This window comes from Globicephala melas, chromosome 11 (genome assembly GCF_963455315.2).
Source record: "Globicephala melas chromosome 11, mGloMel1.2, whole genome shotgun sequence".
Classification (NCBI taxonomy): domain Eukaryota; kingdom Metazoa; phylum Chordata; class Mammalia; order Artiodactyla; family Delphinidae; genus Globicephala; species Globicephala melas.
The window spans coordinates 71,318,944-71,334,759 of record NC_083324.2 but is presented as its reverse complement, the minus strand read 5'-3'; the positions used below and the strand labels follow the sequence as shown (position 1 = coordinate 71,334,759).

The 15,816-nt window shown below is 54.4% G+C and overlaps 2 protein-coding genes across 3 annotated transcripts in view; both read right to left on the bottom strand.

Annotated features, from left to right (window-relative positions):
• The window catches only part of CUL9 (cullin 9), a 38,217-nt gene extending 35,251 nt beyond the window's left edge, over positions 1–2,966 (bottom strand). Inside the window, exons 1-2 of the mRNA XM_030870666.2 lie at positions 2,826–2,966; positions 499–1,102 (exon numbers count right to left, since the gene is read on the bottom strand). Coding sequence (XP_030726526.2) covers positions 499–1,093 — 595 coding nt within the window. The 5' untranslated portion in view covers positions 1,094–1,102; positions 2,826–2,966. The remainder of the gene's footprint in view (positions 1–498; positions 1,103–2,825) is intronic.
• A 1,881-nt stretch (positions 2,967–4,847) lies between these two features.
• Positions 4,848–13,167, bottom strand: SRF (serum response factor). Of its 2 annotated transcripts, XM_030870673.3 has the most exons (8): positions 12,255–13,167; positions 11,268–11,342; positions 10,362–10,628; positions 8,632–8,893; positions 7,952–8,071; positions 6,709–6,900; positions 6,227–6,303; positions 4,848–6,001 (listed from the first exon to the last, which is right to left on the bottom strand). In XM_030870673.3, exons 1-8 carry the CDS (start codon positions 12,771–12,773, stop codon positions 5,906–5,908), a joined length of 1,608 nt encoding a protein of 535 aa, XP_030726533.1. In that variant the 5' UTR covers positions 12,774–13,167; the 3' UTR covers positions 4,848–5,905. The 2 variants fall into 2 exon arrangements, with proteins under 2 accessions (XP_030726533.1, XP_030726534.1); XM_030870674.3 differs by lacking the exon at positions 11,268–11,342 and having other exon boundaries at positions 12,255–13,166.
• Between the last annotated feature and the right edge of the window lie 2,649 nt (positions 13,168–15,816).

Here is a 15,816-nt window from a genome sequence, read left to right as displayed (position 1 = left end):
CCTTCCCCCAGACTCTATCCCCTACTCCCAGAGGCTTTCAAACTTCTCTCTGACTGAGACTCACAGGAACACACACATTTTACATGGTAACCTAATGCAAGTGTACACATATGAAACTGAAACATATACTTCAGGTTACAAAACCTACACTACCAAGTGCCATGTACTGATATGTTACATTTTAAAAAATGTTGGTTACAACCCACCAAACTGATTTCATAACCAACTAACAAATCTCAAACCAGTTTAAAAATATAAATTTATTCCCTTCTCTTCTCTGCCACTGCACTGAGAATGGACAGATAAACCAGGTGCTATCATTTTATCCTGTTTACGCACCTGTGATAGCTTAGTTTATATTTTTCCCTTTGCAATGAAACTGATGTCCACCAAATACTAGGTATTCTTACAGAGCTGGGAAATCCCTCCTCTTCCTGTTCTTACTCCTGTAGCCTCATTCTCCCCAGTGTTTACCTTCTTCCCCTGGCTGTCTCTTACCAGCATCATGGGCTGCCAGCGCCTGCAGCATCTTGCCCGCACTCCGACGGATCTGAGGCTCAGGGTTGCACAACATGTGCATGAGCAGGTCTAGGGCGCCTGTCTCCCTGAAGACACCAGTGAGGGGCCCGATGCTGGCGTAGGCGCTGAGCACATGGATGGTGTGGAGCACAGCGGCCGTGAGGCTCGAGGTCCCACCTTCTGCCAGCTGCCTGGCAGCCCTGCGCACCAGCGCCCGCACATCAGCCTCCATCTCTCCCATTGCCACATCATCCAGGCCTCCCGGATCTCGGGGAAAGCTTCCGGAACCCCCAGCTGTTTCATGCTGAGGTCCCTTAGGTAATGCCCGCTCACCTAACAACATGGGGCAGTTGGCGTAGACCTCGGGGGCTGACAGCCACATGAGGATGTGCTCTGCCTTGCCCTCTTCCACACCCACTCTTCCCACTTCCTCACACTTCAGGACACTCCATCGGATCAGGTATTCAGGACGCCCATCATGCCCAGGCCGCTGTCGAAGAAGTTCTTCAGGATATGCTTGCAGCCGGGGCCCCAAGGGCACCATGAGGTCCCCAGGGCGCCGTTCCCCCACCATCCTGACTTCCTGGGACACACAAGGAGAAAGACAGAGGCTGTGTTGGAAAGGGAAAAGGCTACATGAAGGGGGTGGAATCTTGAGGCGTAGACAGGGTGGGTGGTGATTGGTAGGTTGCATGGAATTTAGAGGCCAAAGAGAAAAGGCCAAGAATAGGATGGAATGAATCACTTGAACACACTTTGGGATTTATAAGAGAAGGAGAATGGAGTGAAAAACGGCGATAGAAGGAAATGAAAAGATTTAAGAAATACAAGAAATTACAAAAGAGGATGAGAAGGATAAAAGGCAAGGTGACAAGAAGAGTTGACAGTTAATCAGGACAATTTGGGCAGAACAGCAGGGTGGCTGAGGGGTACAGATCAGGACTTAGAAGGATGACACGGGTGAGCAGGTAGGACAGCAGCCTGTGAGACAGTGGGGCCAGAACAAGCCAGGAAAGTCAGGATGGGGAAGTGGCAGGACAAGGAGTATAAATGACAGGGTAAAACTGGACTGTGGATATAAGAGGGTGGGCCACAGCAGACACAGAGAACAGAGATGAAAGGAGGCCCCCAGGTGCAGATGGCTGAATGGGAAAGGGGTATGAGAATATTGTGAAAGGGGGAGGGGACTAGGGGGCCAAGTAAAATCATGGGAGAAAAAAACCAGGTCCCACCCTGCACTTATGCAATAGGTACGGTGAGGCTCTAAGTCAGGTAGTTATTGACAGAGATGGTAATCGTGGAGTTGAAGGCTAGGGAATGAGGTCAGGAGACAGTAGAGATTCTAGAGAGGCAATATATCAACAGTACAGATTCAGAGTCAGATAAATGGGACTCTGAATTCTGGCTCTTTCACTTACTGTGTGCATGCTTTTGGACAAGTTACTTAACTTCTACGCCACCGTTCCCTCCTCTGAAAGATGGTAATAATATTCATACCCAACTCACGAAGTTGTTGTAAAAACTAAAATCGCTACATAAAGCATTTAGAACAGCCTCTAACATACACTGAGCGCTTAGTAAACAGAATCTAATATTATTATTCTTAGAGAAGGAGAAGGTAGGATCAGTCCCCAGATAAACGGAACGCTGTTAAGCCAGAAAGGATTATAAATACGTGTGGGGTGATGGCTATGCTAGTGGTCAGGGAACACTATGAAGCAGTGGGGGACAACAGGGAATGATGAGGATAAGAACGGAGGATAAACCAAGATGAAGAAATGGTGATCAGGGCAGGGGTCATGTTGGGGTACAGGGATAGAAGATGAGAACAGAAGGCGTGAAGAGGAGGGGAAACATGGGATGTGGACCTCGATGGGGGCAGGGGTCCAGTTAGCATGGGGGGCAGGACAGGGAGGTAACCAGAGATGTGCGATGGACAACTGACGAGCAGGGTGAAGTAACACCATCGGAAAGGCCTAAATGGGGGGAGAGGGAGGGCTTAGAACAGGAGCAATAAACTGAGGTGTGGAGTCGAGGTCTGGATGCGGGGATGAGACAGCAGGTAGGCGTAGGTGGCAAGATCAGGCCTGAGCTTGCAGGCCCAGGGGCCGTAGAGGAGGCCCGTATCGCCACAGGAACGGGCTTGGGGGGCGGGGTGAGGATGGAGAGGCGCGGTCGCAGGAGGCTGACTGGTCCGAACGAATCTCAGCAAGACTTGGCTCCTGTCGTCAGCCCCACGGAGAGTGGGCAAGGGACCGGGGAGGGAACGAGGCAGGGACCGGGTCGTCGCAGAACTCTCCTCTCACCTCCCACCGCCCGGCTCGGCCCTGCTGGGACACAGCGCTGGTCCTGCCGTCCTGGCCCCGCCGTCCTGGCCCTGCCGTCCCGGTCCCTCCGTCCTGGCCCCGCCGTTCTGGCCCCGCCGTCCTGGCCCCGCCTCCTCAGCAGCTCCCTTCCGGGTCACGTCGCGAGTGCACGCACTGCCCGGCGGCTACGGGTCCCACCGCGGCCCACAGCCGAGCGCGGCAGCAGCGCAGCGCGCAAGCGGAGCATGCGTAGTACTCGGGGGCTGCTGCGCTGGGGCGAGCGGCCGGGGGAGGGGTGAGTGGGCGGTTGCCCGCGGAGCCCGGGGTAGTGGTCACATTGCTCCTTTCTCAGCAGCCGTAGGCAGCCCTTTCCATCCAATATCAACTTTGAAGCCCTCCCTCCCCTTCACTAGGTCTGCCTTCCTCATCTCCCACTGAAACTCACACTCCCACCCTAGGGCTTTCCTCTTATTTTGCACTAGGTCACGTGGCCCTGAGTTTCCCAAACCCGATACTTTGGATTGGTTGCGTCACTTTTCCTATTAATTAAAATTGCTCCTCTCTGTGTTGACCTAAGCACCTAGCACAGCTGGGGCCAAAGATAAATGCCCGAGCCCCCCCCGGAAATGTTCCTCAAGTATAATCCTAGAATTTCAACAGCCCAAAGCACCCCTTAGCATTTCATCAAACAGACAGGCTTGCTTCTCAGAGCAGCAACTTTTGGGGTTTGATTCATGTTCACACCTCCCTCCCTCCAATATGGGAAAACAAAGGCAAAGACCCCACAGTCTGTGCACAAAAATGATACATTTATTGAAAGAGTATTTTTTCTTAATACAAAAGAAAGCTCTGTACATAGGACTGTGACCATGTCCACTATTCCTGGGTCAGCATCCCAGGGAAGTAGAAACCACTAACATACACACCCCACATTCACACACACACATTCACTCAGGCACACACACACACCCCAGAGCCACCAAGGAAGGGAAACACCAAGGGTCGCTGCACATATAAATGCCACCTCATCCCTGACGCACACATGTTCTCCCAAGGCCACGCTCACACAACACACGTTATAAGCACTTTGCCTGATTCACTCACTGGGTCTGTCTTTTGTGGGAAGGAGAGGAGGAATTCATCAAGGTCTCCTCCCCTGGGTGAGAGGGGGGAGTGAGTGAGTGATGGTGGAGTGAAAACAAGAGCAGAGAAAAGGGGCTGGGCAGTTACAGACCTGAGTCCCAAGCTCCCCCACTCTCTAGCCCCTGATTTGCCATGCCCCAATCTTGTAAGCCACCCATAAGCCCCCAGCTACCTCCAGGAGAAAGCCAGAAAGATGACTTCCATCTTGGCACCCCAAACTGGGGCAAGACAGCAACGGGGGTTAGAGGTTCGGAGGTTCTCAAACATGTCGGCAAATCACCCCCTTGATAACTAGGCTGTGCGTAAAAATTTCCCCCACCCCTTCACCTAATCACAGAAGCAGGCTTGTTCCTACTGAAGGCAGTCCTAAGGGGTTAATAAAACTCCACTCCACCGCTGCCCTGTTCTGAAAAAGCTCCCTCTCTGGATACAGGTGGTAAAGGTAGGCTCTGACACAGGGTAAAAGACCCTCCCCCTATGTTGGCCCACCCTCAAGGTCTACCCCGAAGCAGGTAGAGGGGGTGGGGCACGGCCCCTGTACAAATTACATAAATACTGAGGTTACACTTAGAAAAATAAAGTCATTTTCTTCAAGGCTTTTTGTCTTAATTTTAAAAAGTTACAGTAGCTGCTCACTCCCTGGGAGAGCTGCCATTTCTGGCTCCCCTATCCCCACACTCAGCCCAAGAGCTGCTCCCATTTCTTCTGCCCCCCCATTCCTGCCTTCCGCCCCCTCCCAGACCCCACCCTGCTCACTGCAACTTGGGCCCCAGGCAGCTGCAGGCCTGGGGGCACACAAGGCTGCAATGCCCATGCGTGTGGCACAAATGAAGTCGGTTGCCTCTGACACCCTCCCACCCCCATCCCCACATTTGGTCTCCCTTTTCCCTCTCCCTAGCAACAGCCCTGAAGGACAAAAAGAGGCCCAGAGCTGTGGGTCACCCTCCCCACCCCGTTGGGGCATGGCCTGAGGGCCCCTCCCCCGGTTTTCTCCTGGAAACAACCCAGGACCGGGTGATCCCAGCATCTCCCCCATACACTGGCGGGCCCCAAGCTCATGGGGCAGCTCTGTCCACAGAAGCCCAGCCAGCTCCAGGGAGCCCCAGGGCTCCCCAGGGAAGGGGAGCTTGGGCAGGGAGGGGGACGAGAAAAACGCCATAAAAAAAAGTTAAATATTTTAAAAATATATATTTATAGATTTGTTTTCACTTCGTCTCCTCAAATAAAAAGTTCAAAATCAACTTTAAGTAAAGCAGCTGGGAGGACGGGGGGGAAGACGGGGAGAGGGAACACCGGTGGTTCCCTCCAACCCAGTAGCCCCCGGAGTTCCGAGGGGAGCGGCTGGGCAGGGCAGGTCACCCAAGGAATCTGCTCCGCGCACAGGCCCCGCTACTCAGGAGCTGCAGGGGCCACAGGCACGGGCAAGTCTTGAGGGAAGAAGCCCCATCTCCCCAGCTGGCTCCCTGAGGGGCAGGGTTAGGGCTCTTTTGACCCAGCCTGTGGCAGACGCAGAGCTGACGTGGGGTCAGCAAGGAGGCTGGAGAGAGGACCCCGACCGCTTCCTCAGGGGGACACAGTGCCTCGTCCCACAGAGACCTGTGTGTGGGAGGGGGAGCACGGTCCCATTGGGTAAGCTAATACTCATGGCAAACACGGAGCCAAGCTGGCAAGGGGAGTCTGAGGAGGCAGGACAGCCCCACCATCAACAGAGATGGGAGGTGGAGCTAGAAGGAGGGGAGGGTGAGGGAGGATGGGGTGGAGGGCAGGCTGGCCCATTTCTTTGGCTGGAGTGAGAGGGCTCAGTCCTGTGGCTGCCCACTGCTCCTCCCCGCCCCCCTCCTGCGGCCCGTCAACATGTGTGTAAAGAAAACGTGAAAAGGCAACAATAAATAAGTGGTGCCGTCCCTTGGGCCGTCTGTCCAGGGCGGCAGGGCGGATCAGTCACTCTTGGTGCTGTGGGCGGCATCCAGGTTCACCACCTGTAATTCGGTGAGGTTGCTGCTGCTCCCGGCCTGCTGCCCTATCACAGCCATCTGGAGGGAAGGGGATGTGTGAGGAGGACGTAGGGGGCTGGACCTGACCAGCCAGCTCAGGCTGCCCCCTGCTCACCTGCCTGCCTGCCCACCACACAGGCCTGACCAGGCAAATGGAGAGGCCTCTCGGCTAAGGATCTTGGCTTGGACCACCCAGTAATGGAACCCCTGAGGTCAAGATAAAGAAGGGGCTGGCTGACTGGGGTGAAAGGTGCCCCCACCTACCTGGTGAAGCTGAACTGCAGAAACAGGGATCTGCACTGTCCCAGATGGCGCTGTCAGGAACACCTGGGGGACGCCACCTGCATTAAAAAGCCACAGGAGAAACTCAAATCACTTGCTCAAGAGAAACTTCCAGATCTTGGAGGTGTGGTGATAAACGCACAAGTGACTGGGTGAGTCTCAGATGTAAGTGCCCAAAGGTAAGTGTCCAAATGTGTCTAAGTATGTATGTGGGTGTGGGTGTTCAAGTGTGCATGAGTGTCCAAGTGGACAGCCTGGGTGCTGGAGTATGTGTGCAAGCATCTGTGTGTGTAAATGTCTAGGTATATGTGTGAGCACCTGGTTTGGGTTACGTGTGAGTGTGTGCATCTGAGTTGGGGGAGGCATTTGAGTGTCAGTGTGTGTGTGTGAGTGTGTGTGTGTGTGTGTGTGTGTAAGGGAGGAAATGGCCCTCCTTTCGGCAGCCCTGCCCCCCCAAAACTCACCTTGCTCCTGGACCTGGCTGTGGGACACCTGCATGGTGGATGGTGCCTGGGAGAAGGCATTGAGCACGGTGAGGCTGCCATCAGCCAGGCCCGAGGTGGGAGCATACATCACTGCATGGGGGCTGGGGTACATCATGTGGCCTCCCACAGTTGTGGGCACAGATGACGTCATGATGGTGGCAGGCAACGTCACTGGCAAACACAAACACCCGTCAGGGAGGTCGGCACTGGTCCATATTAACATCCCCCATCCCACCCCCGGGAACCCCAGGCCTCCGGAGCCCTCTTGCCATTTCCCAGGTCAAAAGCTAGATAAAACTTATTCCTCGGTTCCCTGTCATCAACTAAGAATATCCTTATTTTTTCTTGAACACAACCACACCAACCTTTAAGTGTATCCTATCACATTGTTCTATTCCATTATCTATCTGCTCTGTTCCAAGACCCCAAGGCCCTGGGAAAAGCAAAGATTACAATGACTGACCCAACCCAAGGAAACTCAGATACTCTTCTTTTAGAGAGCTCCCTCATCCCGTTTTTCACTTGTTCTCACTCCTCTTCCCTCTTCTTCAACATGTGGCTAACAGATTCAGCTTTTAAATAAGCACTTCTCCAATGTTAACGTGCATACAGTCACCGGGGGAACTTGTTAAAAGTGTGGATTCTGATTCAGTAGGTTTGGGGTGAGGCTAAAGAGTCTGCATTTCTATCAAGCTCCCAGGTGATGCTGTGATACTGGTCCTCTTTCCACAGACCAAACTTCGTGTAACAAGGTTGCAAATAACTTAAAGTACTTAAAAGTACTTTTATTTTTAAAGTGTCTCGTCATTTCTGAAATGACTAGAGACACAGAGGGGAATTATGGTTACTCAAAACCTAGAACACCCTCCCACAAGGAGATAACTACTCTAGAAGTCCTTCCTGGTAACTGAGCAAACGTGTGTCTTTGGGCAAGTAACTTCTCCTTTCTGGGCCTCAGGCTTCTCACCTAAGTAAGGAGTGTAGCTTCAATGGTCCCTAATTTCTTCCTGAAATCCACAGCCCTACTGCAGGGCAGGAGTCAAAACCCAACCATCCTCACCTGACTTTCTCATAACGATTAGGGTAAGGGTTAACCCCAAAGCCTCAGTCTCCACATGAAGAAATTCTCTGACCTTAGTTATGGGATGGATACTGCTGGGCACCTGCTGCTAGGCCTCATGAAGGAGGCAGAGCAGGGAGGTGACAGAGCTTCGAGCTATACCTGTCCCGCTGGAGGAGGTCTGCGTGAGGTCTGTGCTGCTGTCGCGAGAGGGAGACGCTTGCTGTGGGGCCTGGTGCACCTGAATGGCCTGCACTGGGACCTGCTGGGCCACTGCCCCACCTATGAGACACAGAGACTTACTCGTGCTCTGTCCTACCCAGCCACCACCTGCACCAAGCACCCTCAAACACCCCCAGGCCCAAGGTCTGGCATTCTATCCCCGACTCCCATCACTATCTTTTCCTGGGAGCCAAAGAGGCCCTTCATGACCAGAATCTTGTCTCCAGGGGCTTCCACACTCTGCTCTTGCCCTTCCCTCCTCCTCCTGCCCTAGGCCCTGACTCTACCCTCTTCAGTTAACACAGGAGCAGGCACTGACCCATCAAGGACATGACCTGCCTTCCAGTCAAGGTAAGGAAGTGGTAGAATGTCTGCTGTCCTTGTGGCAATGGAGGCACAGGGCTGGCTTGCTAGACAAGGCCAGAGCATATGGCTGAAACTTACTGACAAGGATAGTTCAAGTCCCAGTGGGGAGGGACCCAGTGCCTACCAATGGGACATAAGAGGCTTCTCTCAGGCTCTGGCCCCTGTTTACCCTCCTTCTGAGTGAGGAAAGTCATTCTCCTTGTGCCAGCCCTAAACCCACTCTTAGCATGCTCAGTTTGCCCCTTGTGACTCACCAGGCATCAGGGTGAAGCTGGTAGGCAGCTGCATGAGGCCCCCAGAGGAAACAGGGCCACTGCCTGTACTCTTCAGCACAGTCCCGTTGGCACTGCTGACAGCGCTGGGGCTGACGCTAGCAGACACTGGTGCCAGGTAGTTGGTGATGGGAAAGGAGGGGCCGCTGCTGACTTGCATGGTGGTAGAGGTGCTGGGTGCTGTCTGGATGGTGGAGGTGGTACCCGGCAGGTTGGTGACAGTAAAGGCCGGTTTCAGTGTATCCTACACCCAGAGTAAAGATGGAGTGGTGAGCCTCTACCAGACCCTGCCCCTTCAAGAAACTGTGTGGATTGACAGCCCAGAATGGAACCAGTGTGCTTGCGTTCAAATCCCAAGTCCACCATTTACCTGCAGCCTGACTCTTAGACAAGTTATTGGGCTGCTGAGCTTTTTTCTTTAGTCTTCTGTCTGTAAAAGAAGGATAATACCTACCCCATAGGTGTTGTGAAGATTAAAGAGGTTAACATATGTAAAACACTTAGAATAGTGCCTGGCTGATAAAAAAGCAGTATTTGCTGCTCTTATAATGATGACAATGATAATGTCACCTGAGGTCTGTTCCCAGCTCTGGCAATGATATCCTGTGTGACCCTTGGAAAACCTCTTCTTTCTGAGCCTCAGTTTTCTTCTTCTGTAAACATGAGGGGGCTGGGCTACTATGTCATCCTTAAAAGGGTCCTTCCAGATCTGAATTGCCAGGCTTCTGAGATAGGGACCGACAGTTTTTCAGGGAATTTAGGGTTTGAGAGCGATCTTGGGGGTTCGGCAAGGAAGCAAAAGAATTTATTCATTCAGCAAAATTTCATGCGAATAAATTAGCCCTACTGCTAAAAGAGTGGGGAGCCTAGAGCACTGACTCGCCCCTCAGGGAGGCTTTGTTCTTAGAAGAGGAAAGAGGAAGCCACGAGCTGAGAACCAGGCCCAGAGAACTGAGGGGGCTCCGATACTGGAGCTGGGTCAGCGCGGGATGTTTGCTAAGCAGTGGAGCTTGAAGCCCCTGATTGGCGGAGACGTTGCTAAGGCAAACAGTGCTGCTTCCTCCGATTGGCCAGTTAGTGAAGGGCCACACAGAAGGTGGAGCTCCCCAGAGCAGCAAGGGAGGAAGCTCCGCCCCCTCTCCTTACCGGGAAAAGGAAGGGGGAGGCGTAACCACGGCTGGCATCCCTAGCAGCCGGGCGAATACACTCCCTAACGTGCGCAGACCCGGACATCCTGAAGAGGCAGGCGGCTGGCTAGCAAGGTAGTCTCCAGCCTAGTCAGCCAGCCTGCCTGCTGACAGTGCTGGCTTCCCAGGACCCTGGAACCCATGAGCACTCCCTTCCTACTCCCCGGCCACCCAGCCGGCCAGGAGGGCAGGGCTAAGCGACGCCCCCGCCCCCAGCAGGGAGACAGCTGGCGGGAGGAATGCAAGGGCCCTGCCAGGCAGGCGGGCTGCAGGCGGGAGGCCGGCGTGGAGCCGGAGCCGGCCTTATATGGGCACGGAGGCCGCCCGCTTATCTAGGGGGCCAGCCTCCTGTCAGAATAGAGAGGATGGACACCTGTACCCTAAGATGCGGGGCACTAACCCGGCTCCACTCCACATCAGTAGGCACCTATCCACCTGTCCTGGGCGAGGGAGAGAGACCCCTTCCCCTCTCTGCCGGTCAAGTCCCTCCCCTTCCTTCCCCTCAGACAGGGGACCCAAACACACCTTGGTCTCCCCACTGCTGTCGGACTCCGACACCTGGTAGGTGAGATCTGTTTCTTCAAAGCCCGTGGCACTCATTCTCTGGTCTGTGGTGGGGTCTGAGCGGGGTGGAGAGTCTGGCGAGTTGAGGCAGGTCTGAATCAGTGCCTTGCCAGTCTCACTGGTGATCATGGGCTGCAGTTTGCGGGTGGCAAAGGTATACACATGGCCTGTCTCACTGGCCACCAGCAACAGCACCTGTGTCCCTGTCAGCGTGGACAGCTCATAGGCCTGGGGGTAGGGGGGGGAGATGGGTAGGTCAGCAAAACTTTTAATCTCTACCTTCCTTGGGTAGTGGGAAAGAGAGGGAAGTACACAGTGATCTCAAGCCCCCACTCCCATAATTACCTTCCTCTCCAGTGACTCTATAGGGGTCTTATCTGAAGGATATCTGAAGGTGAGCTGAAGAGTAGAAAAACCCCATGCTTCTCTTTTGAGGAACAGCCTCACTGACCTGCAGATACCCCAAGCAAATAGCCACAGCTCCCGGTGACAGAACATATAACACCTCAGCAGACATGGAGGGGCCCAGGTAGCTGCTCCTCATTACAGCTTGGTGCCCAGAGCCTCACAAAGAGATGGCTCCCACTACCTCTTCACTGTCACAGGGACCAGGATGAAGTCGCTACTACACTGGAAGTCACATAGATATTAGGGATAAGGGGCCACCTAAGCTCTAAAATGTCCCATGTTTCTTCCCAGAAACTGCACAGGCACTAACCTGTTGCCATTTTGCCCTGCTCTATAATACTCTGCTCCCCCTTTTCTCTTTCTTTGTCTTGATTCAACAGTGTCTGGAATGAGGGGAGATGGCAGCTAGATTAGCAGCTACTACCCTGCCATAAACCCAGGAAGGGGACCTTCACAGACCTTCAAGGATGGCCCCATAGGTAGCATCCTCACTCCCAACAAAGTTCCACAACCCACTGGAAGCAGCCTTGGTTTCTATATGGGATAAATATAAACACCGGCCAATGTTCCCAGAGTTCTAGCTTCTTGTTTCCCAGTTCCTCTGCTTTCATCCCTTCCCATGTCTTCTATACCCCAAGACAACTCCTTTCCTCATTCTTTTCACTGGATAATCAGCCAGAAGAGGAGGCATTTCTAGGTACCTCTGCAAACCTTCTCCCCAAACTCCGTGCACAGATTTTTCCCTAGGGCTGGAAATCCCACTTGTTCCAAGGGCAAATGGTTCTGAAGCCTGTCCTGCAGGGAGTGTGCCAGCTTCCAGTGGATGCACGGAAGACACATGGCCATCTCAGGACTTGGTTTCTGATGCTCAGGGCAGCATCAGGTCTCCTGCCCTGCTCCCTTACCTGGGGCTCTTAAGCCCCATTCGGTCATCAGCCCTGCCCATCCTTCCAGCCTGCACTACTCTAGTGATGCTCACCTTCCTCCCACACATGTTCGCTCATTGTTGTTATGCAGCTCCAACCTCCTCACCCCCATACCTTCTCTTCTCCCTGCTTTTCCGGCGCCTTCCCCCCAACACCAGAGCGCACTGGACCTACTGATCCCCGGGTCTCATTAACCACCTCCCGGGCAGCCCCGCAGCCTCCCATTACCACTCCTCACTCCTCCGCTCTACGAGGGCCCCGTTCCTCTCTGGCGCCCGTCACTCCCACCTCGGCGCCTTTCCTCTCTTTTCCGGACGTTCCCGGCATCTCCCCTCTCCCCACATTTCCCTGGCGGCCCCTCCCCTTTCACCCTCCTGGGGCAACAGCCATCCCCTCCCACACACCTCCTGCGGACTCGCCGCCTCTCACCTCCGCCTCGGCTCTGCCTCCTTCCCGGGCTCCCCTTGCGCGTCCCCACCCTCCCGGTCTCCCGTGGCCAGCCAGCCTCCCGGCCCGGTACCTTCTTCATGATGCCCGTCTTCCTCTTGCTGAAGGTCGTGTAGCGCCGCAGCTTGTTGTCGATGAACTCCATCTTGATCTTCACGCGGCCCCGAGTCTTCTTACCCGGCTTGGCGCCGCTCACTGCGCCGCTCACCGGCCCGTAGCCCCCAGTGGCCGCCGCCGCCGCCTCGGGCCCACCGACCACCACGCCGAGCTCCATCTCGCTCAGGCTCCGCTTCAGGCCGCGCCGCTCCGCGCCCAGCTCCTCCTCCTCGCCCGACTCCGAGTCACCCTCGCTGCCGCTGTAGAGGGCCCCCGCGGTGGGCGCCGGGGTGGTTGTCGCTGCTGCTGCAGCCTCCCGCTCAAGGCGGCCCGGGCCGAGCCCCGCGCCGTTCCCGGGGACCCGGCCCCCGTTAGCCCCGCGAGTCCCGCCGCCGCCTCCACCGCCTGGCCGCCCCGTCGGGGTCCGGTTCAGGCTGCCCCCCAGGGCCGAGCCCCGGCCCAGCGCCGCCGCGGCCCCAGCTTGGCTCGGTAACATGGCGCTCAAAGTAGGAGGGCGGACGGGCAGTCAGCGAGGAATCGGAGCCGCCGCCGCCGCCGCCATCGGCTTCCCGGCTCAACCCGGCGCTCCCGCTGCTGCTTAGTGCCGCTATCGCTGCCGCCGCTGCCGCTGCGAACCCGGGGCCCCTGCACGCCCGGGCCGACCTGGGCCCTCACTTTCCTGCCCCTGTGGCCCGGGTTGCCCCAGGCCGCGCGGAGCGCCCCCTGTCCGTACTCTAGGGCGGCGCGCCCGGCGGCCGTCAGCGTCCCCCGGGGGGCAGGGGCTGCTGGCCGCGGCCGAGACGGCGGGTGGAGGGGGCCGGGACCACGCGCTGGTGGCGAGGGATCCCCCGACCCTTCCCCCCATATAAAGAGATACAATGTTTCCTTTTATGGCGAGGCCGCTCCTTATATGGTGAGCCCCTGCGCCCCCGCCCCATTGGTCCGCGGTTCCAGCACCTCCGCTCCCCATTGGCCCATAGGGAGCGCTTATTTGCATAGACATACCGAACTCGCTGCTGTCATCACGCGTCAGACGGCTACTCCGAAAGGGGAGGAGCCGACGCCTCTTAAAGGAACAGGAGAGGAGATACGACTCCGCCCCCCTGACCAGAGAATGGTAGAGAATTGGGAGGAACCTGCGGTAGAGGAAGCCTGGCAGAGCACTGGAACGCAGTCTTGCGGAGGAGAGGGAGCGGTACTGGGAACCCGGAGCTGGAAGGGCTGGAAGCTAACACTGGGATAGTCCCTGAGTGGATTGTGCGGATTGCAGTAAATGATATGCAGCCCAAATTCCCAGGGACTGCAGGGATTAGAGCATTTCCCCACGCCTTCCCGAGGGAGTCAACGTTACTGGCGGAGCAAAGGGGGCTTGTGTCCCCGCTGTCTACACTCTTCGCCCTGCGGCCTCTCTGCTCCACCGCTTCCCCTCCCCCCCCACCACTTCCTTTCCCTTTCCCTCTCTTTTCAAGGCGACGACACTTTCCCACCAGGCCAGCTCCCCGGTCCTCATTCATCATTCTCTATACTGGTTTTGGGGGGGGCGGGGATCTTTGGCAGACGTACATCTGGAAAAGACCGGGGGAGACAGTCGGCCTCCCGGTCCCCAATGGGGGCAGGGAGGAGAGATGATGATCTGTAAAGACTTCCAGCTGCGGCCTGGGCTGGGGGAGGGGGTGGTCGCGGGGATAAAGCCCACCCCTCAACCAGTGCAAAGGCCTGGGAAAAAGTGTAGCCGGACAGAAAGTTTAAGCAAGCAAGCAAGTGCATGCGTCACACACACACACACACACACACACACACGCACACACACACGCCCTTCTTTTGAAAGCCAAGCAAAGCCCATAGGAGGAAAAAAAAAAAGAGTGGAGTGCTGCAAAACCCAGGTTCAGGGTCTGGGTCTGGTTCTTAGCTCCAAGGCAGTGAAAATAGCTTGAGCTTTACTATTACAGAAATTATTAAAATCTGGAAGCTGCCTCTTCCCAGCCCTGTGCCTGGAAACAAGTTTTTGACCTCTCCAAACTCCACATTGCTCATTGTCGGTATGAGGTCCTTAAAAAGATTAGATGAGATATAAAGTGCAGTGGTGGTCTAAGTAAGTGCTTAGGGAGTTAATCACCTTGTCCCTAGGATAAACAGCCTCTTGTGTTTAAGGGGATGGCATAGGGTGATGATTCCCGCCTTAAAAATTGTTATGAAGATTAAATAAAGCAGTCAGTTGTGAATAAAGTGGTAGTGATAGTGAAATCAATTTAGTATACTGCAACCAGCATTTAAATTAATAAAGTAATGGGTCTCACAAAAAAAAGAGACAAGAGTAAATATTGTTGCATAAAACTTTTCTTTGCATTATTTTTAGTTTGAACCATAAAAAATTGCCATTTTATAGGTCAAGAGGGTAGGATACTGTCAGTTTCATATGATTCAATGTGTGTATACGGGATGACAACGTCAAATGCATTTCTTACTGTGAATCGCAATCCAAAGACTGAAAAATACTGAAATAAAGTATGTTCAAGTGATTTGTGAGATATCATGTGTGTATATATACATACATATACACATACATACTAAAAACATGGCTTGTTCATCAAACCCCTAAATACAGGAATTAAGAGCCCTCCTCTCCCCCCCCCTTTCCCAATAGTTTTCTAAAGAGGTTTTTTTTTTTCTCTTTTCCTAATTTACTCTGCACAACAGGTAGTTAAACATATGGAATGTGTTAGCTCAAGAGGAAGAACAGGTCAAATAGATAAATAGGTTCCAGACGGGCTTCAGGGGCCACAAACATTTGCTTGGGATTTGTCTAAGCCGCACAGTCAAAATCACAGCCGTTGGGGTTCATTCTTGCCTGGCTTCTAAAGACTTTTCCATTTGAAAAACCTACTTTAGACACGCAGGGTGGACAGCCCTAAGCGGTGGCACTCCACTCAGCAGAGGTCGACAGCCGTCTGCCACGTCCGCAGGGAAGGGGGTCCAGGATGACAAAAGTACTCAGCTTCCCTTCACAGAGGCTGCCGTCTCTCCCAGTTCACCGAACCCCAGGGCAATTGCACAGCAGCATTAGTGCCACAGCTCCTTCACAGCCCTTTATCACCGGCGGGGGAAGGGGGGCACCACTCCACCCACACCACATTACTGCAGGTTCAGGAAACAAAACTGCTGACGTGGATAGTTACAATCAAAAACTGGCTCATAGGTGTGTCTTCTTTGGACCATAGAATATTTTAAAATCAGGAGATTTTACATAGAAATCTGATTATCTGGCCTCTCTCAAAAAATTGGAATTTTTAGCAACCCCGGGCCTATGCGCCTGCAGGAGCCCAATATTATGGAGCAGAGTTGAATGGTGGCCAGAGAAGAGGCATCTGCTCCCAGGTTCACTATAGACTCTGCACAGCCCACTGAACTCAGATAAGTCCCCTGCCTGGCCTCTCTGGAATGTGAGTTTGGTGCTTCTCCGATAAGGCCTCGATCGCAGTAGCCCCCTGTCCATCCAGACCATGAAGGACCTCCAGAAGGGCATCAGAATTTCAGCCAGA

Coding starts and splice junctions, on each gene's coding strand:
- SRF (XM_030870673.3), bottom strand. CDS start 12,773: ATGTTACCGAGCCAAGCTGGGGCCGCGGCGGCGCTGGGCCGGGGCTCG. Junction 10,629..11,267: donor CTATGGGGCCATCCTTGAAG/GTCTGTGAAGGT, acceptor CCCTACCCCCAG/GCCTATGAGCTGTCCACGCT. Junction 8,072..8,631: donor CAGCTTCACCCTGATGCCTG/GTGAGTCACAAG, acceptor TGTGTCTCATAG/GTGGGGCAGTGGCCCAGCAG.